General features: G+C 35.0%; 2 protein-coding genes across 17 annotated transcripts; one reads left to right on the forward strand and one right to left on the reverse strand.

Annotated features, from left to right (window-relative positions):
- The first annotated feature begins 320 nt into the window (after window positions 1-320).
- Window positions 321-6,672, forward strand: LOC110602414. 12 transcript variants are annotated; one of them, XM_043951552.1, is made up of 4 exons: window positions 321-496; window positions 2,523-5,874; window positions 5,998-6,137; window positions 6,235-6,672. In XM_043951552.1, exons 2-4 carry the CDS (start codon window positions 5,001-5,003, stop codon window positions 6,364-6,366), a joined length of 1,146 nt encoding a protein of 381 aa, XP_043807487.1. In that variant the 5' UTR covers window positions 321-496; window positions 2,523-5,000; the 3' UTR covers window positions 6,367-6,672. The 12 variants fall into 12 exon arrangements, with proteins under 12 accessions (XP_043807487.1, XP_043807488.1, XP_043807486.1 ...); XM_043951553.1 differs by having other exon boundaries at window positions 322-496; window positions 6,238-6,672; XM_043951551.1 differs by having other exon boundaries at window positions 322-496; window positions 2,523-5,076; window positions 5,182-6,137.
- An 837-nt stretch (window positions 6,673-7,509) lies between these two features.
- LOC110602412 lies at window positions 7,510-15,611 on the reverse strand. Of its 5 annotated transcripts, none has more exons than XM_021739918.2 (13): window positions 15,270-15,611; window positions 14,814-14,935; window positions 14,584-14,735; window positions 13,980-14,133; window positions 13,564-13,598; window positions 13,186-13,261; window positions 13,050-13,080; window positions 11,824-12,110; window positions 11,298-11,552; window positions 10,366-10,458; window positions 10,182-10,232; window positions 9,450-9,537; window positions 7,510-8,036 (listed from the first exon to the last, which is right to left on the reverse strand). In XM_021739918.2, the coding sequence occupies exons 1-13, from the start codon at window positions 15,430-15,432 to the stop codon at window positions 7,864-7,866; spliced, it is 1,680 nt and encodes a 559-aa protein (XP_021595610.1). In that variant the 5' UTR covers window positions 15,433-15,611; the 3' UTR covers window positions 7,510-7,863. The 5 variants fall into 5 exon arrangements, with proteins under 5 accessions (XP_021595610.1, XP_021595609.1, XP_021595608.1 ...); XM_021739917.2 differs by having other exon boundaries at window positions 13,980-14,130; window positions 14,584-14,747; XM_021739916.2 differs by having other exon boundaries at window positions 14,584-14,747.
- Window positions 15,612-19,166: the final 3,555 nt, after the last annotated feature.

Consider the following 19,166-nt stretch of genomic DNA (forward strand, 5'->3'; position numbering starts at 1 on the left):
TACGCTATACCTCAGGGACTAAAAAGTAATTTTCCCTAATTTTTAATTTCTCGTTTTAAAGATTCTTAGCGTATAATGATTATATAGACCACCTCTTCCAATTGTCAAATATGATGAGACTCACTTCATCTGGGTGACTGTTCCTAATTACATAACAGCTCCGAAAGCAGACATCTATCTATTGCTAAAGAAAAGTGCGACACCACATCACAAGTCAGTTTGCTATTGCTTTGTCACAACACCTAGGTCACAGTCAAGTGAACTTAGTATTGGACGGGGCCCACAGTGGACCTTATCCTCTCCGTCTATGCGACAAGAGCAGTAAAGAAATGGGTGAGATTTTTTTTCGTTTTTGGCATCAAAAGAAAACAAATCCAGGGTTTCCTCAAATTGTTTTCTAAAGCAGCTTCCATTTTATTTTATTTTATTTTATTTCATTTATTGGGTTTCTCTTCTTTTCCATTTCCTCACAGAACACTGATTCAGCAGCCAGCAGGTACGCATTCTTCAATATCCCTAGGCTTCTTCTTGCTTTTTGAAAAATTTTTCCTGCTTTTTTTTCAGATAAATTCTAATTGAAGCTAAAATGATCTAATACTCAATATTAGCGATTGAAAGTTTGTTTTTTCTTAAGAAAACCTTTTTCCTGTGTTTTCTCAGCAGCCAAATATGCTTAGGGTTCTGTGAGAATAAATATGTGAAATATGGAGTCCTTTTTTTAACTTTCTAAGAGATTGCATGTATTTGTTCTTTCAGGTGTTGTTTATGTTTCCATTGTTGCAAGATTATAGGTGGTCTTATGTGTTTATTATTTAAGTATTTGATATTGGTTTTAGTTGCTTGTGTTTTTGCACTACTATTGTGTAATTGATGCTCACTTCTTGTAGTTTTTTAGATTTTATTGCCCATTCTTATAGTGCTTCATGCTTTGTTCCAACGAAAATAAAGCTCTAACTTCATAACAGGATTGGGACAGTATGCAATTTCAATTGCTCCTTCATTATTGTTGGAGTTTTGGATTTAGAGAAAATTAATATCTGTTATATGGAATTTCAGCCTTGATTCTCTGTTGGTACTGTAGCTCTCTATTCAAATTCTTTTCCACCTTATAAATGGGGTAATATATAATAAATAATCTTCTTTTGTTGCCTTTGCTTGCTTGGTGAGTGTTAGGCTATTTTGGGCATTTTCCTTCATGTGGCAGTGACAGAAGGGGAAACTTACTAATTTGAAGGGACAGCATGGTTTTCTATACATTGAACTGTCGTTTCACTTGTTTTTTTTTTTTTGTAAACGCAATGACTTTCTGCTTTTTATCACCCATAAGCTCAGTGCTCAAATTCTTGATTGACGTCAAATGCCTGCTTGTATGTTTTTTTTTCTTTTGCTTAATTAGGTGAAAGGTAATTAGATATAGTCTCAAATTACAGTTAGTGGTTTCCTCCTTTCCTGCCGTGCACATTTGTTTGTGTGTGCATTTTTGATCACTTAGCTGTGACAGTCTTAATCTCATGTAATTGCTTAAGTATGCTAACTGTGGAACTTTGCTAGATAAAAAAGTCCAATTTTTTGCATTGTGGAAAATATTTCTGAAGTTTCAGAGTTTAATGAAGTTTTTCTGAACTGACTTTCATGAATCATCTTAAACTGAGTTATGATTTAACTGCTTTGGCAAGTAAAGCATCAGCATATTACTTTAGATAGAATCCCTAAGTTTCCTAAGACCAGTGATATTTGTGGATGGAGGATTGCAGACTTAGAAAATTTTAAGTAATACGCAATTTCCTTTTGTATTTATCAGCAATCACAAGTATTTGATGCCATTCCAGCTTCATAGTCCATAAAATTAGATACCTTAAGAGTTTTTGTGCGAAGATAACTTCTCTATGCACATAACAGGGATTATGTTAAATGGACTACTACAGAATGGTATGGGATGATTAATATCAGGGATTCCTTGAACCAAAATTTTGGAAGCTTGGTTAAATATTTTGGGGGGTTTGGACAATGTTTTAGCGTAGGAGTTAAAAAGGCAAATTGGCTGGCACGTTTAAACTTGGTTGGGCTGTCATGTTTTCCTGTTGAACCTATTCATAAACTAATAAAAAAAAGTCTCATATTAGACAAAAAGCTTAAACTATGTGGTTCTGTTGAATTTGAAGTTTGCAAGCATTTCAAAGATAAAACATCGAAAACTTATAAACATCCTTCACCAAATAATTGGAAAATAATCTCAATTATAGATTAGTAACACTTATGACAGTGATATTGAATCATGTTTTCTCACTTTATTATATGTACTTGGTTTTTCATGACCTTTGAAGTGGTATGGTGATTACCTTTGGTCCTATCCTGATTTTTTTGATTGAAGTTTGAACCCTTGAAGTAACTGCAAGGGATTGCTGACTATCAGAATATGTCATCATTCATGGATACATCATTTTTTTCTGGTCTATTTTGAGAAGCAGTTTTGATCATGTTTGGAAATGTCATTGACACTTTATTCTTCTTTCTTTGGATAGGTTGTGCACTTTGACTGAGGAGCTAAACTGGCTGAATCTAGTATGAATTTACATATTCAACTCCCAAAATGTTCTTATTGCTTGTGATTAATATGTAATGTAATTCCATATCAGATGTAATGAGTTTTTTTATTGGGGCTAAGGACTTCTTTCCCCTTTCTGAAACATATAACTGCTAATAAGATATCCTTGCCCCTGAATGTGGCTACCATGGGAATTTCTCAATCGTGGATATGTAAGGGACTCAGGATTACTCATTAACTGTGTTATTAAAGACTTGCTTGGTGAAGCAGCCTTGCTTGGATGAGGCAAGTCAAAGTAGCCTCGCCTCGCCTAGATGAGGTGAGGCCTCTTGCAAGAGGCGAGCCTAGATGAGGTGAGGCCTCTTGCAAGAGGCGAGCGCCTTTCCTCACTTGGCTCGAGGCGAGGTATTGCCTCTTGAAAATAATATGCATGCCTTTTTTTTCTTTCTTTCTTTTTGAAGACTAAATCCTAATCCATATTTCCTTTTTGAAGTAGTTTATTTGAGAATTAAATTTTAGGGACTAGTTAGAGGACACGTCCCATAATTATGCTAATTAATTAGGGATTTATATCCTATATCTAATAAATTAGAGATGTATTTCTTTATAATTATGCTAACTAAATAGGGATATAATCCTAATTAGTTAGCATAATTGTAGGGTATACCATATATATCTTAACTAATTAGGAAATGAATAATATAAATCTACATAGTTGACTTTCGATATTCAAGTATTTTCTAATATTATGTCTATAATTCAACTAATTAATTATGAATATATATCCTTGTAATTATGCTAACTAATTAACTAATTAAGAAGGAATTAATACAATATCTATACATGTATGTATAAATATGTATCTATACATTATACATACATATACATAAATATATATGTATTTATACACATATATGTACATATATAAGTATAGCACCTCACTTCAAAAAGGCGTCTCCTAGCTTTTTGCCTAAGGCGATAGGGACCTTGTCTCCTTAGTGTCTCCTGCGGCATTGATAACATTGCTCATTACTGAATTTGGTGCCTTACAGTTTGCAAAGCGGTATTGTCACATTTTGCAGAAGTTGAGCTTGTGTGGAAATATTATTTGGTTTATCCTTATGAAGTTATTTTTGAAAATTTTTTGTAATTTTTTTCGGCCCAAGTTCTTACTGACAAGTATTTCACATGTTAATTTCTTAATAGTTGGTTTTTTTCTTTCTCCTTCAAAATTATTTTTTTGTTGCCTGTCTTCGTAACTTGCTAGAATTACTTGCACATGGCCTACACTTTCCTTATTTTCTTCACATTTTTCAATACACTTACTATGGTCTACTATGAGAAAATTGAGGGCCTTCTACAAATGGTACTTAATGTTTTGTTGGCAGCATTTTAAACCTTTAATCTGTCGATCAATATGTGTATAGTTCTTGTACTGGTTCTATTCGTTTTTCTTTTTTATGCATATTGGTGACAAGTGCTCTTGGGTCCTCTAGTCTTATTACTCAATTTGGGAGTTGCCATTTGCTGTTACGTGCAAAAATTGAAGCTTGAAGGTTGGGACTGTATCCAGAAAGCGTCTTTAAGGAATGTGCACAGAAAGGACCAGTGCTATGCAGTGGCTATTTAAACGAACGTGTGAATATGGTCACCTGCTGTATACTTGTTGTAGTAGTTTCATCTTCTTTGTTAAATGTAATCATTGTGTTTTGTAGCCTTATACATGTTGTAATGTTGTAAGTTTTAGCTTTCTAGAGCAAATATCCTATGTGCTGCATGATTAAGATTAAGATTATTTTCAAAATCATGAGTTGACAACTATGGATGTAGGATCGGATGCTGTTCAGGGGTTCCGTTGAACTTGTATTCTTAGTTCAGCCTATGTTTGTAAAGACACGCTTCCAAGGATTTTCCTGGTTCTCATGAGTTTGATATGCCCAAAGCCTCACAAACACCAGTTACTACCTTCTAAGTTCTGATTCCAATTTTTGACAAATGGATTTTGGCACATGCGTTCATATTTGACATCCAAGAGTAGAAGTTTGGAGGGTTTTCTTGGTTGAGTTAAGCTAATAGAACACATAAACATTCTTAGAATTCCTGAGCACTGTTGAGCATAAAGATGCACCATGTTGGATTGTAAACTGTGATATTAGGTTGGTTTAGCTGTATATTATTTGTTTAAAAGTGTTTGTCTAATCAAGTATTTCATGGCATCATCCATCAATGTGTTTTGCATCTGCCATGACTCTTTACTCTGTATGTGGTGGGTGGACTTCATTTTTATGGAGTTAATTATTGAAAGCATAAGCATGGACACCTTTGAGATGTAATGTCACTAGTGGACCATTTACTTCCATGAACTCAAATTAAAAGCCTTTTTCATTGCAGGGAGGGAAAACCATACAACAGCTTGTGTGGAAGGCAGGGAAAATTTATTTAACACATACTGAACATGAGTGAAGCAAACCAAGGGAACCATCCTGATATATCAGCCATCATCCCCATGAAGCGCAAGCGTGGTCGTCCACGTAAGTATCCAAGACCAATTCTTGGTCATGGGAGGGATGTTCATGCTTCAGTGGACTTAAATCCAAATCATGGGTCAAGCTCTCATGTTCCGCCTGGATTTGTAGGGGTCAATGGAAATCAGCCCTGTCAAGTAGATCGAGCTAATTTTGCAAGTGATGCGATGGTGGGTCAGATAGTTCATGGTGTCATTGAGGCAGCATTTGATGCTGGATATTTACTCTCTGTTAGGGTTAGCAACTCAGAAACCACTTTGAGAGGTGTCGTTTTTAAGCCTGGACGTTTCGTTCCTGTTTCCACAGACAATGATGTTGCCCCAGGCGTCCAAATGATCAGAAGAAATGAGATTCCTCTTCCGCAGGAGAATTATGCTCAAGTCCATACTCCCCGGTCTAGAGAGAGAAATGGAACTGTTCATACAGCTCAACCAGTAACCTCCAAAGGAAAACAGGTGCCTTCAATAGCTAGTCAAACTCCTGTGATCTCAAGAGGCAATGTGGTGCCCGTCGTACTCCAACCTGTTGATTTATCAAATGGGAATGCCAGTGAACCATCTTCAATTGCAACCCAACCTGCTGATGCAGTGGCCTCTAAGGGAAAACAGGTGCTAGATGCTGCTCATCCATTGAATGGATCAACACCCACAAACCAAGTGCAGGCAGTTGAAAACCAGCTGCTTCACTTTCAGTCTCAAGATAAGTATCAGTCAATGCCTTCAGGCACACAAAAGGAACCTGGTGTTAATCAAAATTTAGCACAGGCACAGCAAGAGGCAGAAGCCCAATCAATGAAATTACCTGGTATGCCTTTCGGGAAACTGTTAACAGAAGTCATCAAGAGAACTCAAGTCCCTTCACAGTCAACAAAGAGTGATAATGGTTCAGCTGTTAATTTTTCTGCTAAAGTTTCTAGCCTTGCTGCAGAGGATGATGTTGATGACACAAATCAGCCGCTTTCAGTTGAGCCCCTGCAATCTGTGCAGCCTGTTCTGCATAATCACCCTGCAGTTGTGTCAAGAACTTTGGATAATTATAGAACTGGCAAGATGACCGAGTTATTGCAGGTAATAGCTCATATGAGAGTTGATCTGGATTGCAATTAATGTTAAATCAGTTAATATATAAGATTAATGACTTATAAATTGACACCCAGCGTTTAAGAAGGTTTTGCAGGAAAACATGACAGAGAACCAGACAACTTCGATGCAAGATGAAACTAATGATGCCAGACTGGGAAGCTTGGAAACCGAGCTTGGAGATGAAGACACTGATAATTCAAAGAAATGCGCATGAGCATGAAGTTTCTGATGCAACAGATCTTGCCTTGGGGAGTGATACTATGCCTGGTGCTTACTACCTAACATTTTCAAGAAGAATTTCCAGTAATTGGACAATTACGTAGAGAGCTTGTTAGCTTAGAATAGGTAAAGGCCAAAGAAAATCTTGTTTGAGCCTTCTTAGGCTTCGATGCTTTTCCAGTTCACAGTTAGATTCAAAAAAAGTGCACTGGCTGCTTGTTTATCATCTAGTAATTGTAAGTTATGTGACGGTTCAGATGTTAGCCTGTTAAATATTTATGCAACCCTTTTGTTCTGTTCATATTATCTGGAGCATTAGCCACAGGTTTTATGATCCAATGTGGATGCATTTACCAATGCCACAGGTTTTATGATCCAATGATGCATTTACCAATCTTTAGAAGAAAAAAAAAAGGAAAAGCATTGAAGAGAAAGGGGTATTTGGTGATTCTTTTTTCTACCTTTATTTTGCCAGATAAAATGGAGTGTGGCATTTAGGACGATTTGAACAGGAAATTTTATGCAATTGTGGGTGTTTTGAACTTGTTGATACGACAGGTTACCCAACCCGGGGCCTGTAGCCTTGAAACTCGGACAATCATTAACTTATGGATGGCATTTGGCATTTGCTGCTGCTTTAGGACTTTTTTTGGCTCTTAGTTCCTTAAACGGTGGCTTCATGGCCTGTAAGGACCCTATTTAGTGCAACATACAAGGAGACTTATCAACCTGCAATCAACTAAGGCTTCCCTTCCCTTCCCTTCCTGAATCTATCATCCATGTCCGTCTCGCCGATTCATCTGGGCATTCGGATCAGGTGCCCCTAACGGGTTTACTCCATGGCAAGTCTCATATGGCGTTTGATTTTCCTACTTGTTAGTGATGGCCTAACTACTATTTGAAAAGCCGACTTTCTTTCAAAGTATAATGAGGAAATGGAAAATATCATAGCCCTTGCCAGCTGAATCTCGTCACAGCCACACAGGTATCCATAGGCCAGTGGTTCTTAGAAACATCACAGATTGTCACAGAATAAGCATGAATGAGTTTCTTGGATTTTCAGATAGAATGGTCAATATGTTGATGCTTGATAGTTTCACACCCTAAGATTTTTTTTTTTTTGTGGAAACACACACCCTAAGATAAAAAGAGGTGAATTAGGTTATATTCAATCTTGCCAGCAACAACGCAAATAGTGATGGCAAGATGAAGAGAATTTTCCAAATGATTTCCGTCTGTTTCAACATATTGTACATCTTAACCCTCCTCGACTATGTTCTCAACTACATCTCCCTTTTCAACCTTCCACCACTCCCCACCGCCAAGCAAGAAGGCAAAAAAGAAAGGAACTACGCTTCTGATATTGGCAATCCCACGTATAAGAGGGACAAAAAATGAAGTACCTCCATTGGACGCTCTTTCAAAACTATGGACCAAAATTTTTATCATTCATGAAGAAGTAATCTTGAAGTCACAATAGCAATGAATATATTCATGGAAACTTGGCGCCGAAGAGTGCATTAGATCCTGGAACTGGAACGGGCCGGTTAGCAGGGATAGGAGGTTGCAAAAGAGGAATGTGGCTTGGCATTGCAAACGGTTGCTGCCCACCAGCTCCAAAAGGTGGGGGTGCACAAAGTTGCAAGGCCTGGCCTGCTGCCGTCCCTGCAATCCGAGGAATCAATACAAAGGAAAATAATAAAAAAACAAGTTCATAAATTAAGACTCCGTTTGTTTGCGAAAAATAACTAACTTATCTTTCATTGTTTAATTTTAATTTAAAAAATAAAATATATTAATAAATTTATATACAAAGATCTTAATAAAATACTCAAAACGTGGAAAATAACTTCTTTTGAAAAGAGGAATCATTTTCTTTAAATGACTTAATTTTTGCTTGGACCAGAAAAATATTTTCGGTTGAATAAATTTTCTAAATGTCTTAAACGTCAAAAAATATGAAAAATATTTTTTTGAAAAATATTTTCTGTAAAACAAAAAGAGCCTAAATGGCACGTTTAACTTAATTTCCATCAGCAGATAAGAGTAAGTTGTTCTGGGCAATCAACAGGAGTCTGTACCCATGTAAGCATGGGTTATATACCATTGTTGCTTGAATTACCAGAAATTCAAAATCTTGGCAGACAAGAAAGAAAATTTGATAAACATGAGCTCCGATATCCATCAGTTTACTATGATGGTTACCTTTAATGGTTAAACGAACAAAAAAAGTCCAAACATTTTTTTATGCATATTTGCCATTTTGTCCAATCATTTTAGTTTTGTAAATCTTAGCCTAACTTGAGAAACACCATTGCTAAATTCAGAAACAGAAAAAGGAATCATCATTTTCAACTGACACTGGAAATCTTTTGCAAAATCTAAATAAAACCAGAACAAATCTATTAGTAGTAATTTCAGCCTAACTTTTAGATGAATCTTTCTCTAGTTTATAATAATATCCACAAGAATCTATTAGTCTCCCTGACCCCCACCCAGATGCTGTTGGCATGTCATTGTCATCTCTGAATCTCCACAGTATTACCATTTCCCCCCTTCTTAACTTCTTACCAGTATTACACTTTGACTATCTGCTTCTCTCTAATTGGTCGCAACAAAATCACTAAAGCTGCTAGCTGCTAGTTCTTGATTTTTGAAGCATAAAGGTATTTTATTTATTTATCTTAAATGGCTTTTGATTTTTCAAGTTTATGTTTTTGCTTTTTTTTAGTCTTTTCTAAGATGGGTTTTGGTAATTTGTAGGTTCAGGCATTGAGCCAATTTTGATGGTCACTAATGAAAGTTCAAATCATTTTCCTCATTCTTGAATGGGTTTTTGCTAGTTAAACAAACAAGGATATGTACATTTAACTTGAGTCCTGACTTGTAGAGAGAAAATTTGAAAGAGAGAGAATCTAAATAATTCTCCCTTTGTTTTCAAAAAAAAAAAAAAAAAAAAAGACTCTCCCTTGTTGATAGAGTGACTTTTCCAATTCCACAGTTGGTCTATGGAAACCCATAATGGCATAATCTCCTACAACACATAAAATGTTTAAATAGAAAACATTAAATTTGTACCTTGGTGCTTAGGATATTGGACCTGATGTGATGTCAACAGAGGACATGCAGATACAGACGACATAGTTGCTGTACTCTGAACTAAATCCTTCCATATGAAACAAAAGACAAATAAACAATAAGAGAATTCGGTAGAAATAGAACCCTGGGATAAGAAACAGCAGTACAGTACCATAATAAAAGTGAAAAACACCTTGAAGACATTAGAAATGCTTCTAGAAATAAAAATAAAAGACAGGAACTCATATGGGAAATCAAAAAAATGATCTCGCAACTGATTTTCCTTCAACACGTGCACATTAGAGTGCACCACATACCAAGTTCATTAGCTGACAGGATAGTTTTAACTATTTCTTCAAAATTATAATTTGCATTATGAGATGAAGCTGATTAACCACATGGCAATAATTGGTACAGCAATAATGCAGTTATTACATTTCCATATTTAATTAATTGGAGGATGTCCATGATTTTAGAAGGTTCCCAATGTCAACCAGATCCTAACACGATTCAACATTTTAGTAGATTATGTGCACAAGTTTCTTCTACTTAGTGAAAACTTTGACATTTTCTCTTCATGAAAACATGGTCTAGACTGCTTTCTGGGATGGCCCTAAAGGGGCTAAATATGAGCCACAACACCAAGGATAATGCTATTCTTAAACTAAATTAATTAAGCAGCCAAACATCATGGTGCTTTAATCATATTCTGTTGTTAATGTTTTATCTTACATGAGCAACTGGCTGCACATAGACAAGCTGCCCAAGTCTTCCAATCATAGCCTAAGGAAAACAGAAAGCAAACACAACACCAGTTTAGCAGCAAAAAAAGAAATGCTAATATGTCCTGATATCATAACAAAAATTGGGAATTATCTGCAGAAAGAACAGCATAGGAAATCTTCCTTTCACTTACAGCTTGAGAATTTGGAGGCACATATGTTGGTGTGGCCTGAACAGGATGATATTGGGCAGCATATCTAAGCGGCTGTGTTCTGTTCCCCGTAATCTGAAACCAGAAAGGAAACATTAACCCCTTGCTTGAAATAAAAAAGTTCATAGAATTCTATTCAATTTAATTCTTTTTTTATCAATTTTCTTGTTTGGAATGGAATAATTCATTTCTTTTTTAAGTTACAAAATTTTTCATTTTCAAAGAAAATGAAAACATGCATGATTCATTTGAATTCTTTTCTTGCAAAATGAATCATGCAAAACGGAGGGTATGAGATTGATCACTAGCATGAAATTATTTCATCAATAGAATATTAGCACTCAGCCTATCCCTTCAACACCTGTCATGACACTAGGTTATAATATACGGCATTATTATCTACCATCATAAGAAAAGAAAACTGTCTTGCAACTAGGTGATGCAGTCAGAACTCAGAAGAAAAAAGCAATTTCCTAAATTAATGAAATTTCAAATGCTTATCTTTTGTTTGCAATGATGGCTAATCTGGTAACCGAAGACAAACTTATCAACAGGTTTGACAAATTCCTAGAAAGCAAGTTCTTAAATTTAATAATGATAGTATTCTTTTGATTAATGGTGTACATCTGGCTAATTCAGCATAACTACAATGTTCTAGAGATAATCCTAATAAAATTTTAGAAAATAGAGAGCTGCCTTCCACAGAGGCAATAGGGGAAAAAAGAGATAGGAGGGGTGAGGTGAGATTTCCCAGTATGCAGTATGATACAAATTGAGTGGTAGAGAAGAGAAAAGACAGGTAAAAGCTGGCATTTGAACAAGTAACCTGATAAAAAAGGGTCTTAAAAGCAGAGTCTGGTTAATTTCAGGAAATAAATGCTCAACATTCAATGAACAATTTAACTTCTACATACAGGCTGTGAAAATTGATGACCACTGGCACCATTTACAGCCATCAAATTAGTGTATGGAGCAAACTTAGCAGGCACAGATGGCCGTGGTACAAAAGGGCTGATTCCAACTTCTGGCTGAGCTGCAGCAATAGGTACCACAGGAGAGTTGCTTGGTATATAAACCATGCTTGCAACTGCTGGCGCTGCCATAGTGGCTGATATTGGAGTCACAAAAGATGGACAGAAGATTTTTGCCCCTGGATTGAGCTTGAACTCCTGAAACAAAATAATATCAAATCAACAAGAAAAATATTGTTGTCTTTATCAAAATATACTATGATATTGTGAAGTTAATAAGAAACTAAAATATCATCTGATAATTATGCAAAAGAATTCTTTAAAAATATTGCCTGACAGATGGTTGCTAACACCTAGTGAAATAGTTGCTATTGTTGAATGATAAGGCATCAAAATCTAAGGAATGGTATATAAGATAAACAACCATTCAGGTAAGATGAGATAAAAGGAATCGAACATTGCCGCTTACCTTAGAGCTTTTATTGGATTCTGAACTTTGTGGAGAAACCACATCAGCTGAAGGAGCTAATAAACCAGAATGTGATTCTGCAGCCACATCAACCAACACATTGGAAGCAGTTGAAATACTTGAACAAACAGCAGTTACAGAAGAGCTGCCTGAAGAAGCAGAACTTCCAAAGCATTGACTGTCTGGTTTAACAAGTGGAAGTTTTGGATCACACGATCCCTCATTAGGTAACGACTTCATCGTCGTTTGCTCCACAACAGCCTTGGCTTCTAAAAGGCACAAACCAGCTGCATGTAGAGCAATAAGAAATTAATACAGGATAACCAGAATGAACAAACAGCATATCCAAACTGGAAAGTGAGGAACTTAATAATGCAATACTGATTGAATCCCATAGGGTAATGTACCCCTTATAAGGCCTTAATCACTATTTCTCCTTAAGCTAGCTTTTGGGTAACTCTTAGGGTGGATTAGGCTTGACTCAAATTTAACATAGTATCAGAGCCTACCTTAAATATTTTATACTCCAGTAAAATTCCGCGCGTGAGGGGTGTGTTGAATTCTAATCGGTTTAGAACAGAGATAATGTAGCGTTTATAAAGCGTTTAGGTACTCCTTCCCTTCAGCTAGTTTTTAGGTGAGTTAAGTCTGATCCAAATTTAATAAATACAAAATCCACAGAGGCAATCTACCATGCTGATGCTCATAAACTTTCCAGGTCCACTGGCAATCAGGGATGTATAATGTTAAAAATAATAATAGAACAGATAGGGCAAGCACCCAATAACAAATCTGCAAGTTTTAACAACTAGAAAATACTTTGCTGTAAAAGCCCACAGCATAATGGTAGTTGATCGTCATCATCAAGCTCATGCAACTACAGCTTTTACATCAGGCACAACAATATTTTCTTCTCTCTCATGGTGATAATGCTCAACAAATTCATTGCTAACAAAAGAAAAACAAGAAGCAAAATAAAGCTTTTTAACATTGATTAATAAAGCCTTTTTAACATTGATTATTTAGTATTAAGAATGAATGGTCATCCATCACATGCTTTGTACACACTATGCTGGCATAAATTAGGATTCAAATAGTTTAAGGTGTTGAAAACACCCATACTACAGTTTGAGGGCTCAACATCAAAAAGTGCAGGACTTCAGGGGACAAAGAAAAACAAGGCATTCAAGCATAATCAGGTTACCCTTCCTGGGCATTGAACTTACAGATTGAACTTGAGCTTTGAACTTCATTATCCTGCATAAAACAACAATACATGTAAATATTTACATTAATCGCTTCCAAATTCTAGTAATCCTGGATTCTAGTGCAAGAAAATAACTTATGCCTGTCATGACATACACTTCTCTCCCTTTGAAGTTCAGACTTCTGTTTGTTATGATCCTGCTCTGCTTGTGACCCATTATCTCCAATCTGTCTGCCAGAAAAATCATTTTCAAGAATCTGAAATTAGAAAGAATTCAAATGAGAAAACCATTTAAAGGTGATTAATTAAAACCAAGTCTGTTGCTGAATAAAAATACCACTGTGTCTATATGTTTTGTCAAAAAATTATATATCGATATAAGTAATACAAAAAGCATGCAAAAATTCATTACAGAATATGAATGCTTTGTAACGCCAGCACTAAGGGACAGCGGTAAGAATCAAAGTTTAATGTGGCACCAAAACAACCATCAAGTAAAACACCAAAATTGGTTAAATATAATTAAATTTTACCTTCCATTTACTGTGGAATTGAAATCTTCTCCACTCTGCAATAAGAAAAATAAAATCAAAAGAAAAAAAAAAACAATTAACAGAGATGAACTCTCTCTCTCTCTCTCTCTCTCTCTCTCTCACTCACTCACACACACACACAACCAACCCACACCCCTTAAAAAATGTGCCACACTTCAAGAATTAGATTTTCAAGTTGGCTCATTTAATCTGTGGTATATCTATATAGAAATCTTAGAGACAAGCCCAAGAATCTTAAAAGTCAATCTTGGCACTCAATAGAGCAAGTAGCCCATTTAGCTAGTAATGACCCAGAAGGTCTTTCGCAACCCAGAGGCTCATGACATCTTATTTTTACTAAAAACTATTATTTGAGCCTACACACAGCCTATATGTCGTGGATAATATAAGCTTACTTCTGAAATATTTATCCTTCCTCTCTTCCCAGGTTCAACTTCTGTGGCTGTTGCTGCATGATCTGGTAAAATTTTCCTTCCTTCATACTCGTTTCCAGCTTTTTTTGGCATGAAAGCCTTAGCAGAACTACTCCCCTTTTTGGTTGAAATCCTACTTCAATAAGTAAATTGAGTACATAGTTCAATTTAGACACTCAAACGAAAAATAAGCTAGAAACCGGACATCTCATAATCAAATATCTAAATTTCTATATGAATAAGCAAACCATTGAAATGCAAGAGTTTAAAAGTAATATCAACACTGGCTTCAATAAGACAGACATAGGTGAGAGGTATTCAAAGCTATCTACAAGGGATGGATTGTGCAATCATGAAATCTCAGAAGTGGATGATCATAAATCATGATTTAGTCGAACCTACAGACACAATATACACTAATTTATTCCATATTTTCATATCAAATTATCTTCATATGTATTCAATTTATTATAATGCAAATTTTCCCACAAGCAGGGCATGTAAGGAGAGAAACTCCCTAATACACGGGATAACTTGGAAAGGAGGAAGGGCATTGTTATTAATGGCAATAAACATGGAACGATACCTGTTCTCGTTTATTTTATTTTTATCCATGGCCAAATTGTTAGCTTCCTTTGCCTCGCTCACTATAATCTCAGAAGGAACATTGAACATGGCTCTTTCTGCATTATCACTAGCTACATTGCCCACTGCACCATCAGCTGGGAATAGATCACCCTGTAGAAACAGCTGCACATTATATAAATTATTCCATATCGCATCCACATTAGTAACAAGGATCTACAAGTGGCTTACCTTGGCTACAACTTGAATGAGATCACCTGAAAGGATTACAAGCGTTTCTATCACACTCCCATTGCCCACATTTCCATCACATTTCCCATTCCTAATCAATTTTGCTTCCTTTAAAATAATACCTACATAAAATAACAAACTCCATAAAAGTTATGCCATTTCGGATTCCGCCACTATTCAAATTTTCACATTTCAGGCCATTTTTTTTTTATCGTGATGACACGAGGAAAATAGAACATCACAAGTAATAGGCGTACACCCAGATCAGAATTCAATCCGATCACATCCACATTAAAAAGTACCAACATCATAGTTTGTCAATAACATTAGAAACCCAGATACAATTCCTTATAAAAACCATAACCCTATCCAATTTTGATAAAAAGAACACAACCAAGTTCAGTTAAGGAGATTCACAAACGAAAACAATTAAAAGAAAAAAAAAAAAAAACTCACCGAAGTCCTTGTCAACAGAGGCAGTGTAGAAAATTCCAGAATAGACAGAGCCATCCCTGACATGCACATCAACGGGCAGTCCAATTATACACATGATAGCAAACAACAAGGCTTCACTTAAAGAAGACTCTGTTTCAGCTTCTGCCCAGTTTCTGTTGCCCATGACTCACTCTCCCTACAATTCAATTAAACTCTCTGCTAAAAAGCTTTGTAGATATCTACAGAAGCTAAAGGTTTGGCTAATGGCGCTCGCCAAAAATTGAATCAAAAGGGAGATCCGAGAAGTCAGCAAATGTCTTGTGTCTATTTCGCGCTGTAACACAGACACGAGGGAATTGGAACACGTTTCCTTCTGTGAGATGTTCTCTATATGTATATGTATATATAGTTTGACCTTTGACATGTATTTTAGGACGGCAATTTTTTTTTTTTATTTTTGTTAAAGAAAATAAATTAGTCTCTTTATAATAATACTTTCCAAGGTTTTTATTCATAAATGACAAATTTATGTTTTTTGCTACCATATTTAATTCTTTTTTATGTATTTTTATTAAAATATTTTTACACTTTGAACGAGACTTTTTTTTTTTAATTTTATCAATATTTTTTGTATTCACAAATTTATAAAAAAACAAAGTAATATATTTTCGATGATTAATATGTATTTATAATTTTTGAAAATTGTTTACAATTAATGATTAATTTGTAATTTAAGATTTTTGAAAAAATAATTCTATAAAATATGTTTAATTTTTTCACTAAACAATGCATAAACTTAGTAATATCATTGTCCAAAACAGAAAAAAAAAAATCATTTTAAGACAATTGATTTTAAATATTAAAAATATATTTATATTATATATAAAAATGGAAAAGATTAATTTATGATTCAAAGATAAAAAAAAAAAGTGCCTAATTTGATTGAACATTCATTTTTTAAATAAATATTAATACAAAAAAGAGAAATAAAGAACTGGACAATACTAAAAGCATTCGACTCTAACTGAACATTCTATAAATCCATATTTTTCATTTAACTCAGTGCCTCTCTTATAACAATAGCACCAGCATGCATAAAGTGCTCCGTATGATCCATCCTCATCCAATTTTTCCCCTTTTAAAGGCACTGTAACATTACATTACACTTTAGATAATTTGAAAGAGAGGTTAACCATTGGTTCAAATATGAAGCAAAGGAAATTGGCCTAGGAATACTCTCATAAAAAAAGTAATAACTGAGTTTATTTGTTCTGTGATACACATTTTTAAATTTCATATCATATTATTTTAGTTTCACTATCGAGATTCTATTGTTGAAAATAAAGCTTACCGTCATAAAATACTATATAATCAAATGCATCTATTCTGGAAAAACTCCATTTCTAAGAGTACCATATATAAAAAAATCTCAATCAAGTGTACATATTCGATTTAAGAGGCATAGTATCTATTAGTAGTCTTTAAATAATAAAAAATCACGTAAGCAAGCACAATATTATCCTGAATGGTACAACTAGAAATAAAAGTATTTTGATCATTAGGAATAAGAGAATGCATTCATGGTTTTAACATATTTACCACTGTCTTGGAAATGACCTTATACATAAAATTGCACAAATTGATTGGGTAGAACGGATGAACTTCAATTGGACTACGACACTTCGAAATAAGACAACACTTCGAAATAAGAACGATGTTAGTCCGATTAATCTCCTTTAATAAATACCTATTTTCATAAAAATTATGAATAACACAATAGAAAAATGGACTACTGCAGCCCAATTATGCTAATAAAATAAATCTGAAAATCAGTCAGGATCTGAAGCTTTATTGGCGCCCAATTGAAAAATTGTTGTCTTTATCTCATCATCAAACAAAGGTGTCAATAAAGTCTGATTGACCTCTGGTGAGACTAAAGAAGATATCAAGGTGAGAATATGATCACAACCACATAAAGGCTTGGCCCGATATAGATCTTGAAAAAAATTCTGAATAAGAAAACGAATCTCAAAATCCTGCTCGACCCAACTACTTGAAGCAAATTGAAGGTGATCAATATGATTTCATTATCATTGTCGGATAGTTGATAGATGAAAAAATTACATATTTCAATCTCCTTCTTATAACCATTACACTCGAGATCTTTGCTGCCAATGTGCTTCATCTTGCTACCAAAGATCATGAAGTTAAGCAACCAAATGAGCCTTAAGAGCGGCATTATGAGAATTAAAAGGTTTGGTATACAAATCTTTCAAATGTCATTGAAGTTGTTTCATTCGACCCAAATCACCTATAAAAACATATTTATGCTAATAGCTAAGTTTAGATCGATATGAGTGTAACTTACTTATGTAATAAAACATAGCTGAACCACAATTAGAATTATTCCAGGCTCGTTGAACCACTTCTGCACATTGAGGATGTCGTAACCACTTTGCCTCGAAATGGAATAAAAACTTGTACTTACTAGGACAAGCATCAATTAATAGAACTAGCGGTTGATGATAGAACTTCAGCAGGGATTCATGGATGCTCTGTGTTTGTGGAAAACATTCCTCCCATTCAATAGAAATTAAAGCACAATCTAAACGTTGTTGGATGGCATGATCACCAAAACACTTATTAAACTAAGTATAAGCAAAACTTTTCCATGATAATTCCATCAAAACGCATGAGTGAATAAAGTAATTAAAATCTTCCACCAGAGAAGAGCATACCTCACAACCTCTCAGTTTGTCTTCTGCAGTTCAAATTGTATTGAAATCCCCAATACAGTACCATAGCAAGTTCTGTGAGATACGAAGGCATTTTAGATCATACCACAAAAGATCCCTACTACTCCTATTAGATCATTTGGTATTGTAATTGTGTATTAACGAGGTGTACATGACAATATACAAAATGTTGGGAAACAAATTGTGATTCCAATGACATGGTATTATGACAAACTCTTGATGTTGCAAAGATTGTATATACTTACACTAATTCTTAGTCTCCATAAAAAAGACAATGAATAGTCGATATTTATATAAAAGGTCTTTCAAAGATTTTATTGCCAATGAATGTTCAATACCTTGACAATTCGACTAAAGACGTAATTGGAGCACACAAAAACTGATATATGCCTATTTGTTTATCAAAGAAAACTGTGGCCACCACCTTTCATCAAAACTAAAAGCATTCATTATATTCCTTCCACAAAAAATTACTTTTGAAAGTGAGAGACCAAAGTACATCAATTGCAAGGCCAACAAACGGTTATACTAAGAATAAATTAATACTGCCACACTAAAGATGAGATGGAGTTACGACAAAAGGCAATAAGCGGCTACACATGCATGGCTAAACATGTGCATGTGTGTGTCAAGTGTCCTTTACGTTACTCACAGGCGCAGGATCGTCACCTTTCTTGACCTCATCGTGGTACCAGAAAGGAGAAAGAAAAGCTTCCTGAACAAGCCAATGATAGTGGAACTGTACAGGAATAATCGGAACAATCACTCACCATGGTATCCACCATTCCATACATCAGCTTGGTACCAACTGCTTCCACAAACAAGTTATTGCAAATATCTGCGTCGGTCGCGTCCTTCAATTGGCCGTTGTGGTCTTTAAATACTTGTAGATTCTCGACACCTATTCACAAAAATTCTCTCCTTCACATGCTCTCTCCTACATCAACCGTGACTTCCCTGCTTTTTCTCACCTTCTTCTTTCTCTTCCCTGCTTCTTTCTCGTCAAATTTCAATGTTTATGTTATCTCATTTGTAGTCATTTTACGTTTACTTGGATTTTTGGCTGTATTTGTTCTTTTTCAAATCGTGCTGGAAATAAAACATTTGCAAAAAAAAAAAAAAAAATTTAAATAAATTTGTACACAATCATATATAAATTGTA

This window comes from Manihot esculenta, chromosome 15 (assembly GCF_001659605.2).
Source record: "Manihot esculenta cultivar AM560-2 chromosome 15, M.esculenta_v8, whole genome shotgun sequence".
In the NCBI taxonomy this organism is placed as follows: domain Eukaryota; kingdom Viridiplantae; phylum Streptophyta; class Magnoliopsida; order Malpighiales; family Euphorbiaceae; genus Manihot; species Manihot esculenta.

Bases quoted from the DNA above. Each gene is read 5' to 3' on its own strand.
- LOC110602412 (XM_021739916.2), bottom strand. From the start codon at position 15,432: ATGGGCAACAGAAACTGGGCAGAAGCTGAAACAGAGTCTTCTTTAAGT. The intron at 14,936-15,269 runs GTGAGTTTTTTT...TATTTTATGTAG, and splicing joins CTCTGTTGACAAGGACTTCG to GTATTATTTTAAAGGAAGCA. The intron at 8,037-9,449 runs GTACAAATTTAA...CTCGGATTGCAG, and splicing joins CCAATATCCTAAGCACCAAG to GGACGGCAGCAGGCCAGGCC.
- LOC110602414 (XM_043951543.1), top strand. From the start codon at position 5,001: ATGAGTGAAGCAAACCAAGGGAACCATCCTGATATATCAGCCATCATC. The intron at 6,138-6,234 runs GTAATAGCTCAT...CCAGCGTTTAAG, and splicing joins AGATGACCGAGTTATTGCAG to AAGGTTTTGCAGGAAAACAT.